At 52.5% G+C, this 19492-nt stretch overlaps 9 protein-coding genes across 9 annotated transcripts; 5 read left to right on the forward strand and 4 right to left on the reverse strand.

Moving 5' to 3' along the window:
• Positions 1-124: 124 nt before the first annotated feature.
• Positions 125-1436, forward strand: J4E87_004228 (uncharacterized protein; the record flags this gene model as incomplete). Its single annotated transcript, XM_049375850.1, has 3 exons — positions 125-422; positions 476-605; positions 665-1436. 3 exons carry the CDS (start codon positions 125-127, stop codon positions 1434-1436), a joined length of 1200 nt encoding a protein of 399 aa, XP_049234059.1.
• A 1015-nt stretch (positions 1437-2451) lies between these two features.
• Positions 2452-2890, reverse strand: J4E87_004229 (uncharacterized protein; the record flags this gene model as incomplete). The annotated part of the gene is made up of 2 exons (XM_049375851.1): positions 2452-2664; positions 2714-2890. 2 exons carry the CDS (start codon positions 2888-2890, stop codon positions 2452-2454), a joined length of 390 nt encoding a protein of 129 aa, XP_049234060.1.
• Positions 2891-3072: 182 nt separating this feature from the next.
• On the forward strand, positions 3073-4405 carry J4E87_004230 (uncharacterized protein; the record flags this gene model as incomplete). Its single annotated transcript, XM_049375852.1, has 3 exons — positions 3073-3184; positions 3241-4007; positions 4067-4405. 3 exons carry the CDS (start codon positions 3073-3075, stop codon positions 4403-4405), a joined length of 1218 nt encoding a protein of 405 aa, XP_049234061.1.
• A 507-nt stretch (positions 4406-4912) lies between these two features.
• Positions 4913-6338, forward strand: J4E87_004231 (uncharacterized protein; the record flags this gene model as incomplete). Its single annotated transcript, XM_049375853.1, has 3 exons — positions 4913-4921; positions 5016-5080; positions 5285-6338. 3 exons carry the CDS (start codon positions 4913-4915, stop codon positions 6336-6338), a joined length of 1128 nt encoding a protein of 375 aa, XP_049234062.1.
• A 289-nt stretch (positions 6339-6627) lies between these two features.
• On the reverse strand, positions 6628-7238 carry UBC7 (Ubiquitin-conjugating enzyme E2 7; the record flags this gene model as incomplete). The annotated part of the gene is made up of 2 exons (XM_049375854.1): positions 6628-6881; positions 6995-7238. 2 exons carry the CDS (start codon positions 7236-7238, stop codon positions 6628-6630), a joined length of 498 nt encoding a protein of 165 aa, XP_049234063.1.
• A 470-nt stretch (positions 7239-7708) lies between these two features.
• J4E87_004233 (uncharacterized protein) lies at positions 7709-9754 on the reverse strand (the record flags this gene model as incomplete). The annotated part of the gene is made up of 2 exons (XM_049375855.1): positions 7709-8330; positions 8379-9754. 2 exons carry the CDS (start codon positions 9752-9754, stop codon positions 7709-7711), a joined length of 1998 nt encoding a protein of 665 aa, XP_049234064.1.
• A 1130-nt stretch (positions 9755-10884) lies between these two features.
• On the forward strand, positions 10885-11907 carry J4E87_004234 (uncharacterized protein; the record flags this gene model as incomplete). Its single annotated transcript, XM_049375856.1, has 1 exon — positions 10885-11907. One exon carries the CDS (start codon positions 10885-10887, stop codon positions 11905-11907), a length of 1023 nt encoding a protein of 340 aa, XP_049234065.1.
• Positions 11908-12374: 467 nt separating this feature from the next.
• On the reverse strand, positions 12375-13274 carry J4E87_004235 (uncharacterized protein; the record flags this gene model as incomplete). Its single annotated transcript, XM_049375857.1, has 2 exons — positions 12375-12667; positions 12722-13274. The coding sequence occupies 2 exons, from the start codon at positions 13272-13274 to the stop codon at positions 12375-12377; spliced, it is 846 nt and encodes a 281-aa protein (XP_049234066.1).
• A 2770-nt stretch (positions 13275-16044) lies between these two features.
• Positions 16045-18682, forward strand: J4E87_004236 (uncharacterized protein; the record flags this gene model as incomplete). The annotated part of the gene is made up of 4 exons (XM_049375858.1): positions 16045-16186; positions 16239-16271; positions 16322-17560; positions 17613-18682. 4 exons carry the CDS (start codon positions 16045-16047, stop codon positions 18680-18682), a joined length of 2484 nt encoding a protein of 827 aa, XP_049234067.1.
• Between the last annotated feature and the right edge of the window lie 810 nt (positions 18683-19492).

Below are 19492 nucleotides of genomic sequence, written 5' to 3' on the forward strand. Positions count from 1 at the left end.
AACGTGTAGTAAACAACGATGAAGCATGAATCATGTCGACGTTCCTTAAGTACTGTTCGCTATCCGTCCCTGCGGAAGACTATCATCTTATACGCGAATCTAAACACCACCGAGCATACACAACATGACATCTATCACCAGCACCCTAGACGCGATCAGCCCCTCCCAATTCTCCACGGATGCCGAGCGCTTCGAAGCCAAGGAAGCAGCGCGCCGTCTTCTAACACGCCTCGAAACGCCATTCGAGCAAGGCTGGAGACTGTCTTTTGAGACACCGGTGCTCGTAGCCGGTGTCCAGACTATCCTCGATCTCGGCATCTGGAAGAAATGGATGGAAGCCAACAAGAAGAATCCCGGTGCGCCAGTGCACTTGGATCAATTGCTGGAGTGGGCGAATGCGAAGGCTGATCCGAACTTGTTGCGTGAGTTTATGTCATTGCGAGAAAGCAGTGTAATGCTGATTTGTGGGCTATAGGAAGGTTTCTGAGGCACATTGCTGCTCTTTATGTATTAGAGGAGACGGATGTCGATATATGGAAGCCTACACCCTACTCGCTTTCTCTCGGCGACACGGTATCGCATACCGACCAGATTACAAAGTGCGGGTATGTACAACCCAAGCCCCCGATCTACACTCAAAGGCATCCAGCTAACCCAAGTCCAGCATCGACCATACCATCCCCACTGGATGTAACCTCCCCGGCTTTCTCAAAAAGTACAACTACCGCGAACCCATCGACCTCACCCAGCTCGACAACTACCGCGACATGACCAACGGAACAGACTTCTTCGCTACTTGCGCAGCGGATCCGCAAGGAAAGGGAAGTAGTTTCATGGGTCTGATGACCGCGTTGCGAAACCACAAGATGGATTGGACGGACGTGTACGACACCAAGCGAATCGTAGATGGCGCAGAAATAGAAACCGGAAAGCCGTTGTTCGTGGATATTGGGGGTGCTCACGGCCTCGACACCTCGCGCCTGCTAGACAAGCATCCCGATCTGCCCGCTGATGTCTTGATCCTGCAAGATACCCCAGAAGTCGTAGCGATGCCGATCGAAGACCTGGACAAGAGGATCGTGAAGCAGGCTTACGACTTCTTCACCCCGCAACCCCAATTGCATGCGCGTGCCTACTTCTTCCACGCCGTACCGCACGACTGGCCTGACGCGGACTGCGTACGTATGTTCTCGCAAGTCGCCGCGGTGTTCAAGCGGGGATACTCCAAGCTCTTGATCTACGAGGTCGTGTTGCCGAAGAAGGGTGCGACAAACTTGATGACGACGCTTGATCTGCAGCTCATGAACTGTACAAGTGGAATGGAGAGAACGGAGGAGCATTGGGCGCGGTTGTTGAAGGAAGCCGGGTTTAGGATTGTGGAGATAAGTCGGCATCCGAGAGCGGTGGAGAGCGTTATCGAAGCGGATTTAATGTAGTTGTGAGCTTGTCGCTCCAGATAAGTTCGAACTTCAAACTTCCATGCCAGTTGAATGCATACCCTAATCGCATGATTTTTCCCATGCAGCCTAGCCTCTTCAGTTCTGCTTCGAGGTCTCCACTTCCTGTGGAAGTAGGAAACACAATGGTATTTAATGTCAATGGCATGTACATGGTTTCGCATGAAACCATGTGGCAGGTTTGTAGCAATCCGGCACCAATTTTGGAGACGTCAAATCGACCGTGCTGCTTGTCGTAGGGTAGGCGATTTGTCTCCGAAGTGAGAGCGTAGATGTAGATCATGTTGCGGATTTCGCCTGGGAGGGAAAGGAACGGTGATGCTGAGACCGCGGCTTGGTGTGCGGCTGGAGTGGTGTGAGAGGAAACCGGACCCAGGATCTTGAGGTGAGTTTTTGGTGGTCGTCTTCTAGGCTTGGAGACCTTAGACGGATTTTTGAAGGAAGATCGTGTGGTTGTGGAGGGGTTGTGGCCGTCTGGCTCAGAATTTCCGATCGTGACTGATAAATCCTGGGAGAGCTTTGAGGCATACGAACCCTCCCTCGTCGGACTGTTGCAGGATGTGTGCATGGTACTGAGGAAGTCGATGTGTGGTGCGATCGTGTTAGTGTTGGGAAGAGGATGATGTAGGCTCTAGGGTTAAATAAAAACCGTCAAGAAGTGAGTAAGAAGTTGCTTGTAATCTGCAACGAGCATTATTATTTTGCTATTGTTCGAGTTGGACAATAGCATTATGGGTCACTGCTCGCTACCATACCGCGGCGACCAGTTCACCTTCACTTCTGCCACTGTCATTGCCTGCAATAGTCAGCACGGGCCCTATTGCAGCACTCAAACGCAATACTCACAATTTGACTGGTCCGAACAAATTTCGTACTTGACTTGCGCCCGCCCTCAAAGACACTCCAGGCATGGCGCCATGCGTACGCAGGCCGCAACTCGCAGTGAGCGCGCGCGTCTTGAGTTACACGTCCATAGTCGGCACCATCAGCTCCTTCAAAGCGTCACCGCGCTCTTCTGGCCCGCAAACGTACTCTCCTCAAACTCGATCTTCGTGATATGCTGCCCAGGCACAACGATGAGTCCGACGTAGCGACTGTTCCAAGCGACAGATGCAGATGGATTTCCCGACTCTTCCACCGCCTTGCGAATCGTCTCGGCTGATGGCGCACGGTACTCATGTGCGAGTGCAAGAATGACGTTACGGTCCTATGTCAAGTCAATACAGCAGGACTCCCTACACGTCATAACCTCGTACTTTGTCTGTGCATTTCATCTGGCCTCCGAATACTCGCCCATCACTGGCGTGTATGCGCAAGTTCTTCCCGATGAACTGGCTCAGCCAGAAGGTGGCTTGCTCGTTGTCCATCTTGGTGGTCTTGTTCGCTCGAGGGAAGAGCCAGCTGTAGCGGTTGATCCTCCTAGGGGCTAACATTTCGCTTGCTGGGAAAGAGGGACCGCAATGTGGCTGTGTAGCACCTGAGGCTGGAGTCGTGGCTGCCCTGTCGGAGAAAGAGAAAGTGCCGCCGACGTGGCTTGGCGCGTTTGACGCGTTTGCGCCAAATTTCTGGACTTTGCCCACGCCATGCGACCAGGGCATTCAGCACACACCATACCATGTATTCAATACGGCGGGGCTGCCAATCGGCATTGCTGCGATCAGACAACATCTGCCTCTACGCCAATGGCTCAAGACGCGCATTCTCGCGCACTGCGGTGAGCCAAAGAGGTCCGCATCACTCCCGAATCGCCTTCGTATATACACTCTACTAATGCGAACATCAGGCGCTCTCCCCAATTTCCTCCCACCATCTTCTCCCGAACTATCCAAGCTCTTATCGACCTTCAACTCCCAAATCCTCCTCCCCGAACACTTGACCAAAGAGCAACAGAAGCTCGTGTACTCGCAAGAAAGCCGCGCAAAACTCGAAGCCGAGCCTATAGAAATTACCTTGGGAGAGGTCACCCTGCCTCTTGAACACCTCGACCGCAATAGGCTACCGAATCGTTACAAGCGGCTCAGGGAGATTTGTAACCAAAGCGAAACCAAGGAGGACTGGGAGAATGTTGTCAGATGCTTGGAGGGATTCCAAGAGGCCGGGATCAAGGTCCACTGGCAGTGGCAGGAGCTCGTTATCAGGAAGTTGAACCTTGCAGGCATGCAGCATCTTGTTCTGAAGGCGTTGCAAAGAGCAAAGGAAACCGGCGTCAAGCTGAACAATTACGGTGTTTTGCGTGCGGTGTTGAGGACTGTGCACGACAAAGCGGCTCTGGCCGATTGGGCACAGGACGATACAATCAAGGCGCACAAACTGGCGAAGCAAGTTGTGGAGCTCATGGAGGATGAGGAACACTATGTAGGCAAGAGACCGGTGAAACCGCGCGGAAAACCAGACAAGTTTGCCGAAGGCGACTACAGAGGGAGGCCATCTGTGGTTGCGCTGCCGACAGAAATGGCTGCTGTACTCGCCGACAGATACGGTGGAGACAAAGAGGAAGTCAAGACACTTTCTAGCCGCCTGGTCCACGCGTTACAGCAGAGCGGATACACGGTACATCTTCCCCCATTATCTTTCTGCATATGCGGACCAATACTGACAAAACGTTACAGACATCACTAGATGCTATATCTAGAAACTCCGACGCGAGAGCTGCTGATTTCGTAAACGTCACCAAACTTTTGGAACACATCACCGACCACTGCTACGAACTTCTTGAGGTACTTATCATATGGAACGCTCTTAAGACGTCTCGCAAAGTGCTCGGCGCTGAAATGCTCATGTCAGAAGAGGCACAGACGTTCGAGACTAGAACAAAGCTAGTATTGATCGAGGGTGTACGGTCGCTGGACGACATGTCCAAAAACAAGGAGGGCAAGCCGCTGATACCGGCATATGTGCGCTACATCAAGGATACTGTTGATAAGACCCAAGGAGAAAGTTACGCATAAGAGGACTGGGCGTCAGAGCCAGCGCTGTGGTTGAGAAGCTGCTGTGTAAGCGATAGCATGTATCATAACACTGGACGAATAAGGGCCGCATCTTTGCCAGTCTAGAACTGTAAATGTATATCAACTCGAAGACTACCCAGAATGCACCCCTCTCCGATGGACATCGTATGCTGCCAGTAGATCGAGGTCATCGAAGACAGAGATGTCGTAATATATTGTTGAACAAACGTCATGCAGCACGGCAAACAGCGTGCCCATTCATTCCATCCCCATTGACCCAGCTATCTGACTTCTCCATAGAAGATAGCGCAGAGCCGCACCTATCCGCCGCTCACCCGACGCACCTGCCCAAGTCACATGCATCGTGTGGCACCAGCAAACAGCCTCGTCGCTCCTACCTCGCTCTTACCCCGCCCCCGCTTTTGTGCCTTATAGCCTGCGTGCCCCGCCACCTTTTCTTCCCTTAGCCTCAATCACGCCATATCCGCCAAATCAGCATTCACGACCATGGTCCAGGTACGCCCCAGGATTTTTATATGGGTTTCCTAATGCGGTAGACTATGTCGATATGTAAACTGGATTTGGTCGAGTAGGGCTGACGATGCGCTAGAAGCTTGAGTACTCGGTTGAGGAGCCGCTGAATCGCGAGCCGGAGCTTGAGAAGCTGGTTGAAAGGTACGTCTAGTGTTTGTTATGTGTGAGGGTGAAGGATACTGGGTTGGGAAGAGACGATGGGAGGCCCTAGTAGGGGACCAGCCGTTCACGCACGGGTGACGGCGTCCTGACGGTGGGCTCAGTCGATCATGACCCTTGGATCCAGAATACCCACAGTCCAGTTTCAAGATCCATACGCAGCCACAATACTAACACAGTGAACAGCTTCATCACCAAAGACGGCTACGACCGCAATCACGGCCCCATTCCCCACATCAATGCGAGCACACACAAAGTCTCCGTCACAGGACTCGTCAACAATGAACTCTCGCTTTCTATTGCAGACCTCGAAGCACTTCCGCAACACACCGTAATATGCGCACTACAATGCGCCGGAAACCGTCGTCACACCATGCGTACAAAGTTGAAGGAGGTGTCCGGAATTGACTGGTTTGATGGCGCAGTCATGAATTGCAAATGGACAGGCCCCCTCCTCAAAGATGTTCTGGAGAAAGCTGGTGTCAAGGTCGATGAAAACAAGCTCAGCGAAGCGCATGTGGCTTTCTCGTGCTACCAGACGCCTACCCAAGACGACGAGTTCTACGGTGCCAGTATCTCACTATCACGTGCCATGGATCGTGAGAGTTCGATTTTACTTGCCCTACAAATGAACGACAAGCCTCTTCCACCAAACCACGGTGCTCCGGTCCGCGTCGTCACTCCTGGTATCGCTGGAGCGAGGAGCGTCAAGTGGCTTGACTCCATTTCCGTCCAACTGACCGAGAGTCAAAGTCACTATCAGCAGCACGACTACAAAGTCCTACCTCCAGAGGTCGATTCGAAAGAAAAGGCGGAGGAGTATTGGGGCCAGGTCGATGCACTTCAAGACATGCCGGTCAACAGCGTCGTTGGAATTCCCAAATCGGGTAGTACCGTGCAGCGAGACGCAGATGAGACGATTGAAGTCAAGGGCTATGCACTGCCTAGTGGAGCGGATGGACCCATTGTCAAAGTCGAAGTCAGTGTCGATGGAGGAGCAACATGGACAGAAGCAGAGTTGATCACAGCCTATGAGGGCGAGGATGCTCAGGATGTTGAACTCAAGTGGGCGTGGGCATTATGGAAGACAAGAGTCAAAGTTGAGAAGGGCAAGGATGTTGCGCTATACAGTCGGGCGACAGACATGAGCGGCAATGTGCAGGAGAAGTGTCCGAAGTGGAACTTCCGCGGCGTGGCATATAATGGGTATGGGGAGGCTTCTGGTTTGGAGATTGTCTGAAGGTAATAGTAGGATGGATGAACGGACGGTGTGGTAGATTGGACTGATTGTGTGCTTTTGGTGTTTATATGGCAAGTAGCGTGGCCTGACTTTCGCCAGCGATACAAGTTCAACCTTGTAGCATTAGATGAACCTTAACATCACATGAACGTTATCGCTTGTGGGATATTGTTCCTGAAAGATTCATGATACTTTTCTCTGAATATGACCTACAAATACCCAGCACCGAAAAGACTCCTATTACGCTATGCATCCATTATTCGTGATTTCCAACCTTGTCTCAAATCCATCACAGCCCCAGACTCTTCCGCACATTCGTCCGTACAATCTTCTCATACTCGTCGCGCTTCTCCCGCCACATGCGCGCCGCATCTACATTGGCTGGACTCTCGTCATTCGGCTCCGCCAACATGCTCATGACGCTTATCAGGATCTTCTCGACACTTTGTATGGGCGACCATCGTTCCGAGGCTTGTTCGTAGTGCATGGGGTCTTCGCCGGGGGCGTGGAGGATGGATATACAGACTTCGCCGTTGGGGTATACTGTTGGTGGTGTTAGCTTCAGTGCTTCAAAACTCATGCTTCTCGCATCTTGCACATATGAATGAGAGTGTCTAGTGCAAGATCGCAAACATGTCCCACATTGTCAAACATACCATTTGGATGCCACATCTCCGTCATAAACTTCATCTTTGGCGGCGCAAGCGGGTAGTCTTTCGGGAACCGTAATTCAGCGGGGAAGACGCCGCCTTCAAAGGGCGTGCCTTCCGGGCCTTGGATCAGCGCTTCCCATACGAACATGTCGTCTTCGCTGACCGGGCCAGCGGTGATGCCTTCTGGCGGGTCGTTCGAGAGCATGCGGTATTCTTTGAAGAGGCGCTTGGAAGCTGAGGACGCCATGTTGTGTGTTGATCGGAAGCGGGGGTATACGGGCGGAGGTGAGGGGGTCGCTCGTGTGCGCGGGGTGGGTTTGGGTTGCGGAAGGTCGGAGTCTTGGTCGCGAAGTAGGAGTGTCTGTTCGGAAGCGAGTTGTAAAGCGCGCTGTGCTTCCAACTATGCAGGTTGAGCGAGGGGATAGTGTCTTTGTTGGTTGAGTGAAAGCGTTCCGGACGGTGAATGACGACGGTTCCGACACGTCGGCTTTGGAGACGCGGTTTAGCGCCTGGGCACGTGCCCAATCCCTTGCTATCCACGTGGGCCGGTACACACATGGCAAGCACGAAGAATTACACCTGACACAGCTATTGTGTGCTCCAGGGCTTGTCATCACTCGAAATTTGCACACAGCCACCTGGTGAAGTTTGAGCTGAAGCGTTATATCGGAAATGGAGAATTTATCACAAACAGCCTTGAGGTATCATCATCTATCGCTAACCAAAAACTTCAATCATGAACCTATACTCAAGCTTCCTACCCTCGTTCCTCGCCCTCGCACTCAGCATGCTGCACTGATCGGCAATCTGCTGGCCTATGACAGGCGGACCGCAGAAGAACACACCAATCTTGATCTCATCATCCTTATTACCATCTTTCTCGTTCAAACGATCTGCCAACATCTTGCTCATATCGTCGTAGTGCGCTTCCATAATGCCCCGAATGTCCGGACGTCCGAAATGTGTTGGGTTGACAAGACCAGTGATGGGTGATTGCGGGTGCTCATCTGTGCGATGCTTTTCGAGCAGCCATCGGAATACGTGTTGGGAAATCTGCTTGCGCTTCTGCGTTACGTAGGTGTTGATGCGAATGTCGAGATCTTCGCTGTTTGGTTGCTGACGGAAGACTTCGTTGAGAAGATCGGAAAACCAGAGGAGGTTGTTCTTGTCGCGGACCATCCAATGTAGGTCGACTCGACGATGGTTCGTGTACGGCGAAGGCTCTTTGGGCGTTTCGTCGCGTGAGGCTGGGGAGTCGTTTGCGGACTTGACACGCTCGAGCTCGTGGTGTTGGAGATCCGTAAGCACACCCGAGAAAGGCGTTATGCCAATACCGGCACTATGGCATGTTAGCAAAGTTCCCGAAGAGACAAAGGCGATGACTTACCCAAAGACCATGCTGTACTCGAAGTCATAGAACCGCTGAGCTGGTGCACCAAATGGCCCATCAAGACCGATCTTGATAGTCTTTCGTCCGCCTTCTTTGGCCAGATCGCGGAGCGAGTTTGTCCAGTCACCGTCTGCTTTGATGTGAACTTGCATGGTGTTGTTGATGCAAGTTGACACGGTAAACGGATGCCACTGGAATCGGGATAGCTGCGGGACCTGCACAAATACGTATTGGCCAGCTTTGTAGTCCCACGGGCGAGTCTTGGGTACTTGCGCAGTAATGGCAACAGTCTCGTCATCTAGTAACTCAAGATCCGCATGAATAGGGCGGAAGCTCAGGATCAAGCGCCACACACGTTCGCAGAGAACCATGAGAGTAGGGAAAGCGAGCCAGTAGCCAAACATGGGCCACTGCAGCAGATGAGCAGTACCGTGCGCCATCATGAAGCCGATAATGGGAAACATGAGTAGATGAGCTAGCTGGAATACCTCATAGCTCCACTTTCGTATCTGGGGCATGCTCATCAGTGCGAGGAGATAGAACAAGCCGAGAGATGTGAGACCGGTCCACCCTGGCAATGACCGAAGGTAGTCAGTATATGACCGTGGTACAGCGTCCTGTCCGATAACATTGGCAACTGCATCCTGTCGATTGGGCTTGCTGCCGAAGACAAAAGAGCCGCTGAGGTGGCCAATGGCATGTATGGTCGCGAATACCAATGCGACGATGGACATCTTGATGTGAAAACTCTGCGACAGGTCCCAGTTGATGAACCTGGAGATGAAGTAGAAGCGCCGAAGGAACGTCGAGAGCCATCGCGACATTGATAGAATGAGGAAGAAGAAGGTTGGGTACAGCACACCGGCACAAGTCTTGGATAAGACAGCTCCCCATCCGAACGCAGGGGTATACTGATCGAAGGTAAGGTACTTGACGAACTGCCAGACACCAAATCCTATCATCAAGGCTAGCACTAGGCCAAGGAACATGATCTCAGGTCCTTTGACTGCCCAGTAAGCACGCGCACGTCGGTGGAGGGGCACCTGCTTCAGGTAATCATCCTCGTCTTTTGCTTCTTTCCGGTCTTGCTCCAAGGACGGTATCTCCCATGTCTTGACAGTCTTTGCGAAGGTTTCTCGGTTGATGTGGTCGTCTCGTGTTCCGATGACATTCCTGAGAAACTCATGCCGAGCCTCGTCGCCCCGAGATCCATGGTGGAGGTTGTGTGGTTGCGCTTTGGGTGCTATCTCCTTGTGTACTTGATCCAGCTTGCGTTCCAGCTCCCAGTAGTCGACATTGCCATCTTTGTCGTGATCGAGATCGTCAATGAACTTCTTGATTTCGTCATCCGTAAGGGGCTGTTGCAGAGCCATCGACGTCCGAGGAGCGCTGGGATAGGGTATGATCTGCTTGGGAGTAGGTGGTGGATCAGCTGCCACATGTGGCTCAACGGCAACGATAGCCTTTAAGGCTTCCCTTGGTCAGTTCCCTGATCAGCTCATTTGTTTGTTGATGGTCCAGGCACGTAGGCCAAGGCCTTGCGATGAAGTGTCGCCAATAAGAAGAATCCATGAATGTGATACCAAGGTGACAAGAGAATCCAAGACGGAGTTGGCGCCGGCGGACGCAACTTGTAACCCTGGCGGAGCGGAACCTGCTTCCCATCGCACTCTCCGCCTGCTGCACAGCCACTCAGCGGTGCGACCAAGACTTCCGCCCAGGTGTTTTGGGTTCTGATCATGCAAGCTTGCGCGTCAGATAAGGACATGTGGAGGAGGTCTTCAGCCACGAGCTGCACTGGCATCGCCGCATCCGACGTCGAAAACAAGATCTAGAACCAAAGGTCTTTTTGTGCGCTATGCGGATGATAGCAGTGGTGGCATGGCATCTTCCGTGGTTTGTGCAGCCCGTCCATACGATCCCTCATATGACGACCTAGTTGCGATTGCGACATTGATGGGATCCGTGATCGTCCCGGGTTCAATTAGATCTTCATAAAGAGCGCATAACGGCTGACAAGACCCAGAAACTGGAGACGCGTTGAGGGTTGAGTGGCACGGTCCTGGTGTTGCCCAAGAAATGCAGGCTTGGCATGGAACAGTCGGCACGCGCGACCCATGGCTTCGTCATTGTGCTTTTTGCGCAACGCGTACCGCAATCCTTCACCGTTGTGTGATGGCCGAGACATTTTGCAAGCACCTCCAGATCGACCCACTCCCGGAAGCGTTCATATCTTCCCGCTTTTAGTCAGGGTCTTCTCTATCTGGCCTAAACGCTGGGTCACGACGTCATTGAAGCCCTGATGTGCCGTCTTTTTACTAGAGAACGAGTCGCCCTGCGCGCGTGGGCTTGCTAAGGCCCCGTAATCGACGATGCGTGCTCCTCTTTCTTTGCGCCACGAGATGCATCCACCCAAGCGTCCTTGTTCCCACGCGTCCAGCATCCTTCCGCTCCTTACCACGGAGCTCCCTCCGTCTCCGTGTTTACAACGACAATCTTCAATATGACCAGCATGACGGACGCCAGCACTCCCAGCCCAACTGCCAAGACTGGCTCCTCGATACAGCTCACCCATCGCAATGATCGCACCTTCCTCATGACTGTGGTCCAGTCTCTGGTACGACTAATGCGAACGCGCATCAGCAACCGTCAAGCAGACCACGAGGAAGGATCAATCCGACTCAAGCCAAAGCAATCGAACCTCTCCCAGTGTACCCTCCACGAACGAACCGTATGCGACATACACATATACGATGTCATACCACCCAACAAGGCAGAGAAGAGCTCGAAGAAGCGCATATACTATTTCGCTGGTGGCAGTTGGCAGGAACCGCCTTCTCCACAGCATTACAAAATATGCGCGAAGCTAGCCAAAGAAATGTCTGACACTTCGATATCGATTGTATCGACACCTCTTGCGCCCAACGACCCCGCGCACAAGTCGTTCCCTGTCTGCCAAAAGACATACCGGGCTTTGATGGCCGAAGCGGAAGAGGCTGGGGAGAAGGTTATACTGGCGGGCGACTCCTCGGGAGCGAATATTGCTCTGTGTCTTGTGCTGGAGGCCCTACGGGAGGATAGCGAGAACGAAGGCGTCGAGATCAAGCATCTCCCACACCCCGTCGCCATCATGAACGTATGCCCATCGACCGATTTAACTCGCGAAAACTCCGATATCGATGAAGTGGCACCTCGAGACCCTCTCCTCACACCCAAGATCATCAGGGCGACAGCGAAAGCATGGCAAGGAGACTGGGACGCTGCCGATCGCCGCATATCCCCTATCAATGCCGACATTTCACTACTCGCGAAGAAGGGCATCAAGGTGCACGGAATAACTGCTGGATGCGATGTGCTAAGCCCGGACGGCGTCATCTTTCGCAAGAAATGCGAGGAACACGGTGTCATTGGCGAGTGGGTTCATTGGGAGAAGCAAATGCACTGCTTCGTGCTGACCATGCCGTATGGACTGGTCGAGGCAAAGGATGCCTGCCAGTGGATCGTAGATGTCCTGAAGAAGGAATGAGTTGGGTGAGGATGTTTTGTGTCCGAGTAAGAGATACCCTTGCTTTCTATGCGTGCGCTACCGATTTAGGTATAATAATATCACAGCTTTCTAGCATATCCTCAAACTTGCAGATCACCCCTCGCGCTTTCATCCCCAATCCCATGTCATATACACTTCCCTCCTCTGGACGTCCGACTCCATACTTCACGCTACCATACCAAGGGTCCATCATCGGCTCGATCGGTCTCAGACTCGGCTCCCGCGGTGGGCAGGATGTGCTTGAGCAGGCATTCGGTGATTTGGTGCCGTGCGCTCGCCAACATCCTGCAAGACATACCTAAGCGTGGGTGAGGGTTGTGTTATCATTCGACCACCTGGCAACGCCTTCATAGCGGTTCGATCAGCAACGGCGCTGTGGAACATCTGGCGTGCGATAATGCACCTCAGTGTTTGAATGGGCAAGCTCCATCATCTTCAGCGCGTCTTCAGGGCCCGAACGCACGCAAATCTCGGGTTGTCGCGTGGCACTCACTCTCCACCAGAGTAAGCTCATCCACCGAGAACCTATACATGTCTTTCGCTTTCCGCGGCTTCGAACCACTCCCGAACGTCACAACCTCATCAGTCATATCCGGTTTCGACCTTTTCCGCCCCATCTCTACAAACTCGTCGCTGTTCGGGCCTAGGAATCCCAGGTCCACAAGCCGGTTTCGCACTTGGGTCTCGGTCTTCTCATCGTAGAAGTAGTGACCGGTCCTTACGAGGCTACGCTGCATAACTAAAGTAGGTGTCAGAAGTCGTCTAGCGTACCGTTCGCATACGTGTTACTTACTACCCTTGAGCGTTGGTATCGTGGCAGCGATCAACGCAAGCTCGAGTTCCAGCATCGACCACAGTGTAGGTGCGACTGTCATGAAAAAGGTGTCACCACCCGGTGGTATCATGCTGGCCTTGACAGTACGCAGGATAGCGAAGGATGAAGCGAACAGCCCAAGGCCCATCAGAACACCAAGGAAGATCTTTTCGCCACGCGGCCGCTGTAGTTTCCGGATAAAGGTTATCGGTATCAGCGAGAATATGAGGTCGGTCGAGATGTGCACAGCGCTCGCCGCAACGATGTTCCCAACGATGGCTTTTTGCGGCAAGCACTCCACTTTCTGCGTCAAAAAGATGCTGGGATCCCAGTATATGCTGAATGGCCGGCATTGCAGGAACTGAAACAGCGTCGAGGTTATAGTCGTGAGGATGAGTAGTACGATTGTAAAAGACAGGAAGATGCGCCAGGGACGTGTCTGCTTGATGCGGAGCAAGAGAAGGGCGACTGAGATTTTGACGAGTCCGATGGAAAAATTCCAGAGAGCTTGGCAATAGAAAACGAGTCGCATGGCTGCGAGACGCGAGTCTGCCGAGACATATTTTGTCCGCTGGCCGAAGCCATAGGAACATGCTAGGCATACGATGACATATTTCGCTATCGCAAGGATCTGTGGACATTCAAAATCAGCTTCCAGTGCGTTTGGAGTAGACTGCGCCTTACCGTCGCTGCAACCGCCGTCCAGTCATCCAGGTGCAGATTCCAGAAAGGACGCACTCTCGACCAAAGTCGTGCAGAAAGTAGCAGAACAGCGAAGAGGGTGAGACTCCCACATACACCGAGAAGAAGAGGCGCCTGAGTGTCGTTGCGCTCAGGACCGGGCATCAGCTGTCTAGATCGCAGCTCCATATCGCAAGAATAAAATAACGGAACAACGACTCCGCGACAAATTAGAAGAAAGAACTACCCTCAGACGCAGCGTTCACACCTCTCCTTCCTATACTACTGCACCGACTGTTTATCAGCATCTAGCCGCCATATCCCGTCATCGCCATCGCATAAACAAGCCTCGTCCCCAATCACACGACCCTTACTTCTCAGGCTTCCAAGCCACACGATCATCGTCTCATTAGCTAGCTTGGTTGGCTCGCTCTCTGACGTTCGCAAATACTGCCCTGTTGGCATAAAGTCGCCGCGTGTCAGATGTGTTTCGCGTAGTCGCTTTCATCCTTGTACCCCACAAACTTATGGTCTCGGATGTGATACCGAGTTCTGAGGGCTATGCAACTGTTGGTTCGTGTTTGAGGGCGGGGGGAGAGGTCAAATGGTTGGTGGCGGTGAAGGTCGGTGTGTGATGAAGATAGAGTTATGAAGGCACGGGAAGGACGCAATTCCGAACTTGACAAATATTCGCGTTTTACCAATACTACATCACAGTATTGACAGAGTTCGTTATGTCGCAGCATTAAGGAAACGTCGTATGCAAGGCTGTGGACATGGTGAGGGTCTTGCCAAGCCCACACTCAAGCCTCGTCCACATCGACTTAATCACCCATTTACTTCCTCACTCTTCCACATACGACCACAGGATCTTGAATTCAGCGCTTCCCGTTCGCTCAGCGGTACTTAAGCAAGATACCGGCGCATTAGTACTCGGGTGGGTGACCACCGGGGAATACGCGCTGTTGTATGTTTTTGCAAAAAATCTCTCTTTTTGCCGAATCGCCCTAGACCCACTTTGTCTTTTTTTGTCACCTCGAAGATATGGCTTCTATTCTATGCCGTTAACTACATTGTCGAGCAGATCAGCGGTGATGTACTCAGCAAGACGTCTACAGTCTGCCTGGGCAGTGGTAGAATGCTTCAACACATCCGGGCATAGCTAGACAGCACGCATCTAGACTTCCAAGGTGAAGCAACAAGGCCACCTGTCTCCAGGTCAGGTTTTGCCTGAAAATACTTCTCGCAGACATTGCCACTACCATCTCCTTGAGTACCGGCTGATGGGGTTGGGCCGCAAAGCATCGTTGAGACTGTTGATTGTACCGCTCCGGTGTGTCATCGAAGAGTCTTGCATCTCACCGCTGAGATTGCTTCCAAAGACCGCGACGTTACCAGTTGTGCTTCAGTGTCCATAGCGTTTTGGTAGGGTGATGTAGTTCGATCAACAAATCTACAGCTGCTAATAGCAACCAGCAGATTGCGCAACCAGACTAAGCGACAGTGTTTCCATGTCACCTGGCGATTAGCGGTACCTTCACGGCGCTGAGCTGTGGCATCATTGGTGCTGAGCCTGGTGGCTAAGTAGCGAGCACCTGGCGATTGATCCCACTCTCAAATATTTTTAGCTTGTGTCAATCCCGCCAGTGCTGCATCGCTGCTGGTCTGAGTCTACGATTCTTCGACGCGATTGTACTCGACAGGGAGCTTCCTCGCGCTACGTATACACAGACGTCCAGCGACATGTGTTCCTGCTCTTCTGTTGGATTGCGGAATCGCATCGGAGCTTCGGTTGATCTGAAGTGTAGCGTTTACCGGCGCGTTCATTGTGGCATTTCGAGTTGGAGTCGTTCGATCCAGAGCGGATGTGGATGAACTCCATTGTTGGAGCAAAGTTGGAGGTGAGATCGAGCATACTTAGGTAAGGGCCCAGGATGACGTACGTGATCACACGTGGAGCGCGAGTTAGGTTTAGCGGTACTCGGTCTGAGTTTCCTAATTTCCCGACGAGAGCTGCAACACCAACACAGCTGTTGCTCACAGACAACGCAATGCGATCATCAGGGTTCTCCTTGCTCGGACCATTACGCGTTGAATTCCCTTCTTTGCAATCCCGGGTGAAAACTTCGCGTCGTGGTCAGCCTCGTCTTCGCCGGCTGTGCCTCCAACACGCGTTACAATGTACCGAGATGCACGCGCAAGGCTAATATCAGACGTCCCACCCCAGGCCCCGGCTCAACCCTTCGTTCGAATACACCCCGTATCCCACCTGCACTACCAACCGGAGGTCACGGCTCCAATTTAGTACAGCATGGATGTACCGTCGACGTTACCCCGCAGCCACCTGCAGTCGGCTGTAATCATGCATATCACCGCAACACCAGAGCTTTAGAGCCAGACTATCGCCCTTCTAGGAGATGATGGACGGTACAAGATGACTTAAGAATACTACCTGAATTGCTTATGCGGCAGGTAGCATGGTCTTGGAGCATCGCGTCACTGCCAAGCGTGATGGAACGGAAGGGATATATAGTTCGTGTGGGGAAGCGCGATGGAGAATCTGCGTAGTCGATGTTTACCTTGTCTGCTTTCACCAAGAGTGTTCCGGATCAGCTACAACCATGGGCATTCCTTCCGTGAAGCAGGCGTCAGCTCTATTGCTAGGTGTATTCATAACATCTACGAGCGCGCAGTACAATTCCTCGCAACCACAGAAAAGCGGTTATCAATATGTTGATCCTCTCATCGGGACGATCAATGGAGGTACGGTCATGGTTCTTTGGAAGAACGATGATAATCGGCTGACCACACATAGGGCACGTATTCCCTGGCGCGACATTGCCATTCGGTATGTGATTACCTCTCAGATACAAGTCAACGCCTACTGACAGCTGCGAGGGATGGCCAAAGCGGGGCCTGACGTGATCGGCGAAAACCAAGGAGGATTCTCCTCTAACGACTCAGAACCTATTTACGGTTTCTCGCATATGCACGACTCTGGAACGGGTGGCTCGCCGTCACTTGGCAATTTCCCAATCTTTGCGCAGGCCGGGTGCGAGAACGACGACATCAACGGATGCCACTACTTCGAATCACAACGAGCTGTCGAGCGTATACCTGGGGCTGTTCATGCCAGACCTGGCTACTTCGACATCACACTGAAAGACAACATCAGGACGGAATCGACGGTCACGAATCGCACAGCTCTATATCGTATCACCTTTCCCGAAACGCCGACGGCGCCGAACGCGACGCTGAGTCCGCACATTTTGCTTGATCTAACAGATCTACCGAACACAAGGAGCGAAGCAAACATCACCGTGAATGCCGAAACCGGGCGTATGACTGGTAGCGGAGTGTTCTCGCCATCGTTTGGAATCGGAACGTACAGGTCACATTTCTGCCTTGACTTTGATGGTGCAAAGATCAAAGATGCTGGCGTTTGGCAGAACACGCGTGCGACAAACAGGGCAACCAGTCTGAATGTCGTTCCTGGCGATGTGCGACAATCACCCGTTCTCACACCAGCAGGTGGATGGGTGCAATTTGAGAAGCCCACCCAGGGTAATCAGATCCTTGCAAGAGTTGGAATGAGTTTTGTGAGCGAGGATCAGGCATGTGCGAATGCTGAACGCGAGATACCCTCGTGGGGATTTGATGATGTCGTTGCGGCTGCCGAGGCTGCATGGCGCTCCAAGCTAGACGTCATTACGGTTGAAGACGGCGGTGTTGATCTCGTCTTCCTCAAGGCTTTCTGGAGTGGCGTGTACAGATCCATGATCAGCCCACAAGACTACACTGGCGAAAATCCCCTTTGGGAGTCTGACGAGCCCTACTACGACTCCTACTACTGCATCTGGGACAGCTTCAGGTCGATCCATCCACTGATCACGATCCTGGATCCCCACAGCCAAACGCTCATGATAAGAAGTCTGCTCGATATCTACCGTCATGAAGGATGGCTGCCAGATTGCCGCATGAGCTTCTGCAAAGGATTCACGCAAGGAGGCTCGAACGCTGACATTGTGATTACGGACGCACATCTGAAGAACATCACGACTGGCATTGACTGGACACTTGCATACGAGGCTCTCGTAAAGGATGCGGAAGTCGAACCACCCAACTGGGACGTTGAAGGTAAGATTGTGGTTACCAGACAGGCATAGATGCATAACTAACAACTGTCCAGGCCGCGGTGGTCTCGTATCGTGGAAGGAGTTAGGCTACATTCCCACCGAGAACCTTGACGTCGAAGGAGTAGGCACAGAGACACGCTCAATCTCCCGAACCGTTGAATACGCCTACAACGACTTTGTCATCGCTTTGCTAGCCCGCGAACTTGGCAACACAGCCGACTACCTGAAATACCTCGAGCGCTCCGGTAACTGGCAGAACATGTTCAAGGCCGATCAACGAAGTGTCATCAATGGTACTGATACCGGCTTCGAAGGCTTCTTGCAGCCGAAATTCCTCAACGGCACCTGGGGCTCTCAGGATCCGATCTTCTGCTCACCACTACTTAATTTCACTGGCTGCTACCTGAACCCCGCAGGTGGCGAGACATACGAAGGTCCTGTCTGGCTGTACACCTTCTTCGCTCCAGGAGATATGGCCACGCTCATCCAAACTCTTGGAGGCCGCGAGCGCTTCGTCGAACGCATGAACTGGTTGCACGAATCTGGTGTCCTATACCTCGGCGACGAACAGGCGTTCCTCAACGTATTTCTATACCACTATGCCGGTCGCCCCGCTCTCTCCGCTGAGCGCGCCCATCAATACATACCCTCATTGTTCAACGACACCGTCGTCGGCATCCCGGGTAATGACGATAGTGGCGCCATGGGCTCTTTCGAAGCCTTCGTGATGATGGGCTTCTTCCCTAATGCCGGACAGGATGTATACTTTATTATACCGCCATTCTTCGAATCCATCGCCATCAAGAATGGCCAGACCGGCAACACAGCAACGATCCGGAATGTCAACTTCGACTCGGCTTACGAGAATATCTACATCCAATCTGCTACGCTCAACGGTGAACCTTACACGAAGAACTGGATCCAACACAGCTTTTTCTTGGAGGGCGGTGTCCTAGAGCTGACATTAGGCCCGCAAGAGAGCAGTTGGGGAACGAAGGCGGAAGATGTGCCTCCCAGTCTAGGGCCGTTTACAAACAGTACTGTGTCTGGCAAGAGATCTATTGGTGCGGATCGGGGGTGGGCCATGCCGAGGATGGAGTTTGGATCTGTTGGTAGTCAGTGAGTGACCCCACGGAGCACGGCACTATCAATAGCAGGAATATGTCTTGTGTGACTGTGCGCTCTACCACGTCTCAATGATGACCATGAAGATGACTCGCGCATCACAACTAGGCATATTACAGTGACTGTGAACCGTTTGAGGTCAGTGCGCGATGTCACTATTCCAACCGCAGCTTGCAGAGAGAGTACACTGCATCCACCACTCTATATACAAACAATATCTCCTGTATCCCAGACTCTCGGTAGGCAGTCGTCGTCAACCATCGGTACTCATCGCTATCTTCATAAAGCACTATGTCGTCGGACTCTCCAAAATCGGAGAGCACACCCACCCAGTCAGAGCAATCAGCTTCGAAACCTTCCACGAGTGAGATTGAGGACCCTAATGAGGCCTGGAAATTCCAGCGAAAGAGATTCAACGTGGTGAATAATCGAAGCAAGAATCCCCAATTTTCACACCGAGCTCGCGACACACTAAAACAGCAAACCCAAAGAATTGGCGAAGACCTCAAAAAGACCAGTGACGAACGCTTGGACCCGAAAAAGGAGGGCCCATCGGCAGAATGAGGGAGGGTGTGCAGGGGAGTCGACTGTGATGATTGCCTTGCTGGTGTTGAACGACAAGACATCACCTTCAAGACTGTCAGTTTCGGCCGTAGAAGTAGGTGGATGGAGTCTGCGGCTTGTTTGAGTATTGAGTGCTCAATATTTGGCATGCTCGCATGACGATGGGGTCGGCAGAACTATGTGCAACATCAAATCAAATCTGCACTTGAGAACCGTCATGATTAAAGAGTGACTGTGATGGTAT

Source organism: Alternaria ethzedia, assembly GCF_023757985.1.
Source record: "Alternaria ethzedia strain BMP 0044 chromosome Unknown scaffold_8, whole genome shotgun sequence".
NCBI classification, from domain to species: Eukaryota; Fungi; Ascomycota; class Dothideomycetes; order Pleosporales; family Pleosporaceae; genus Alternaria; species Alternaria ethzedia.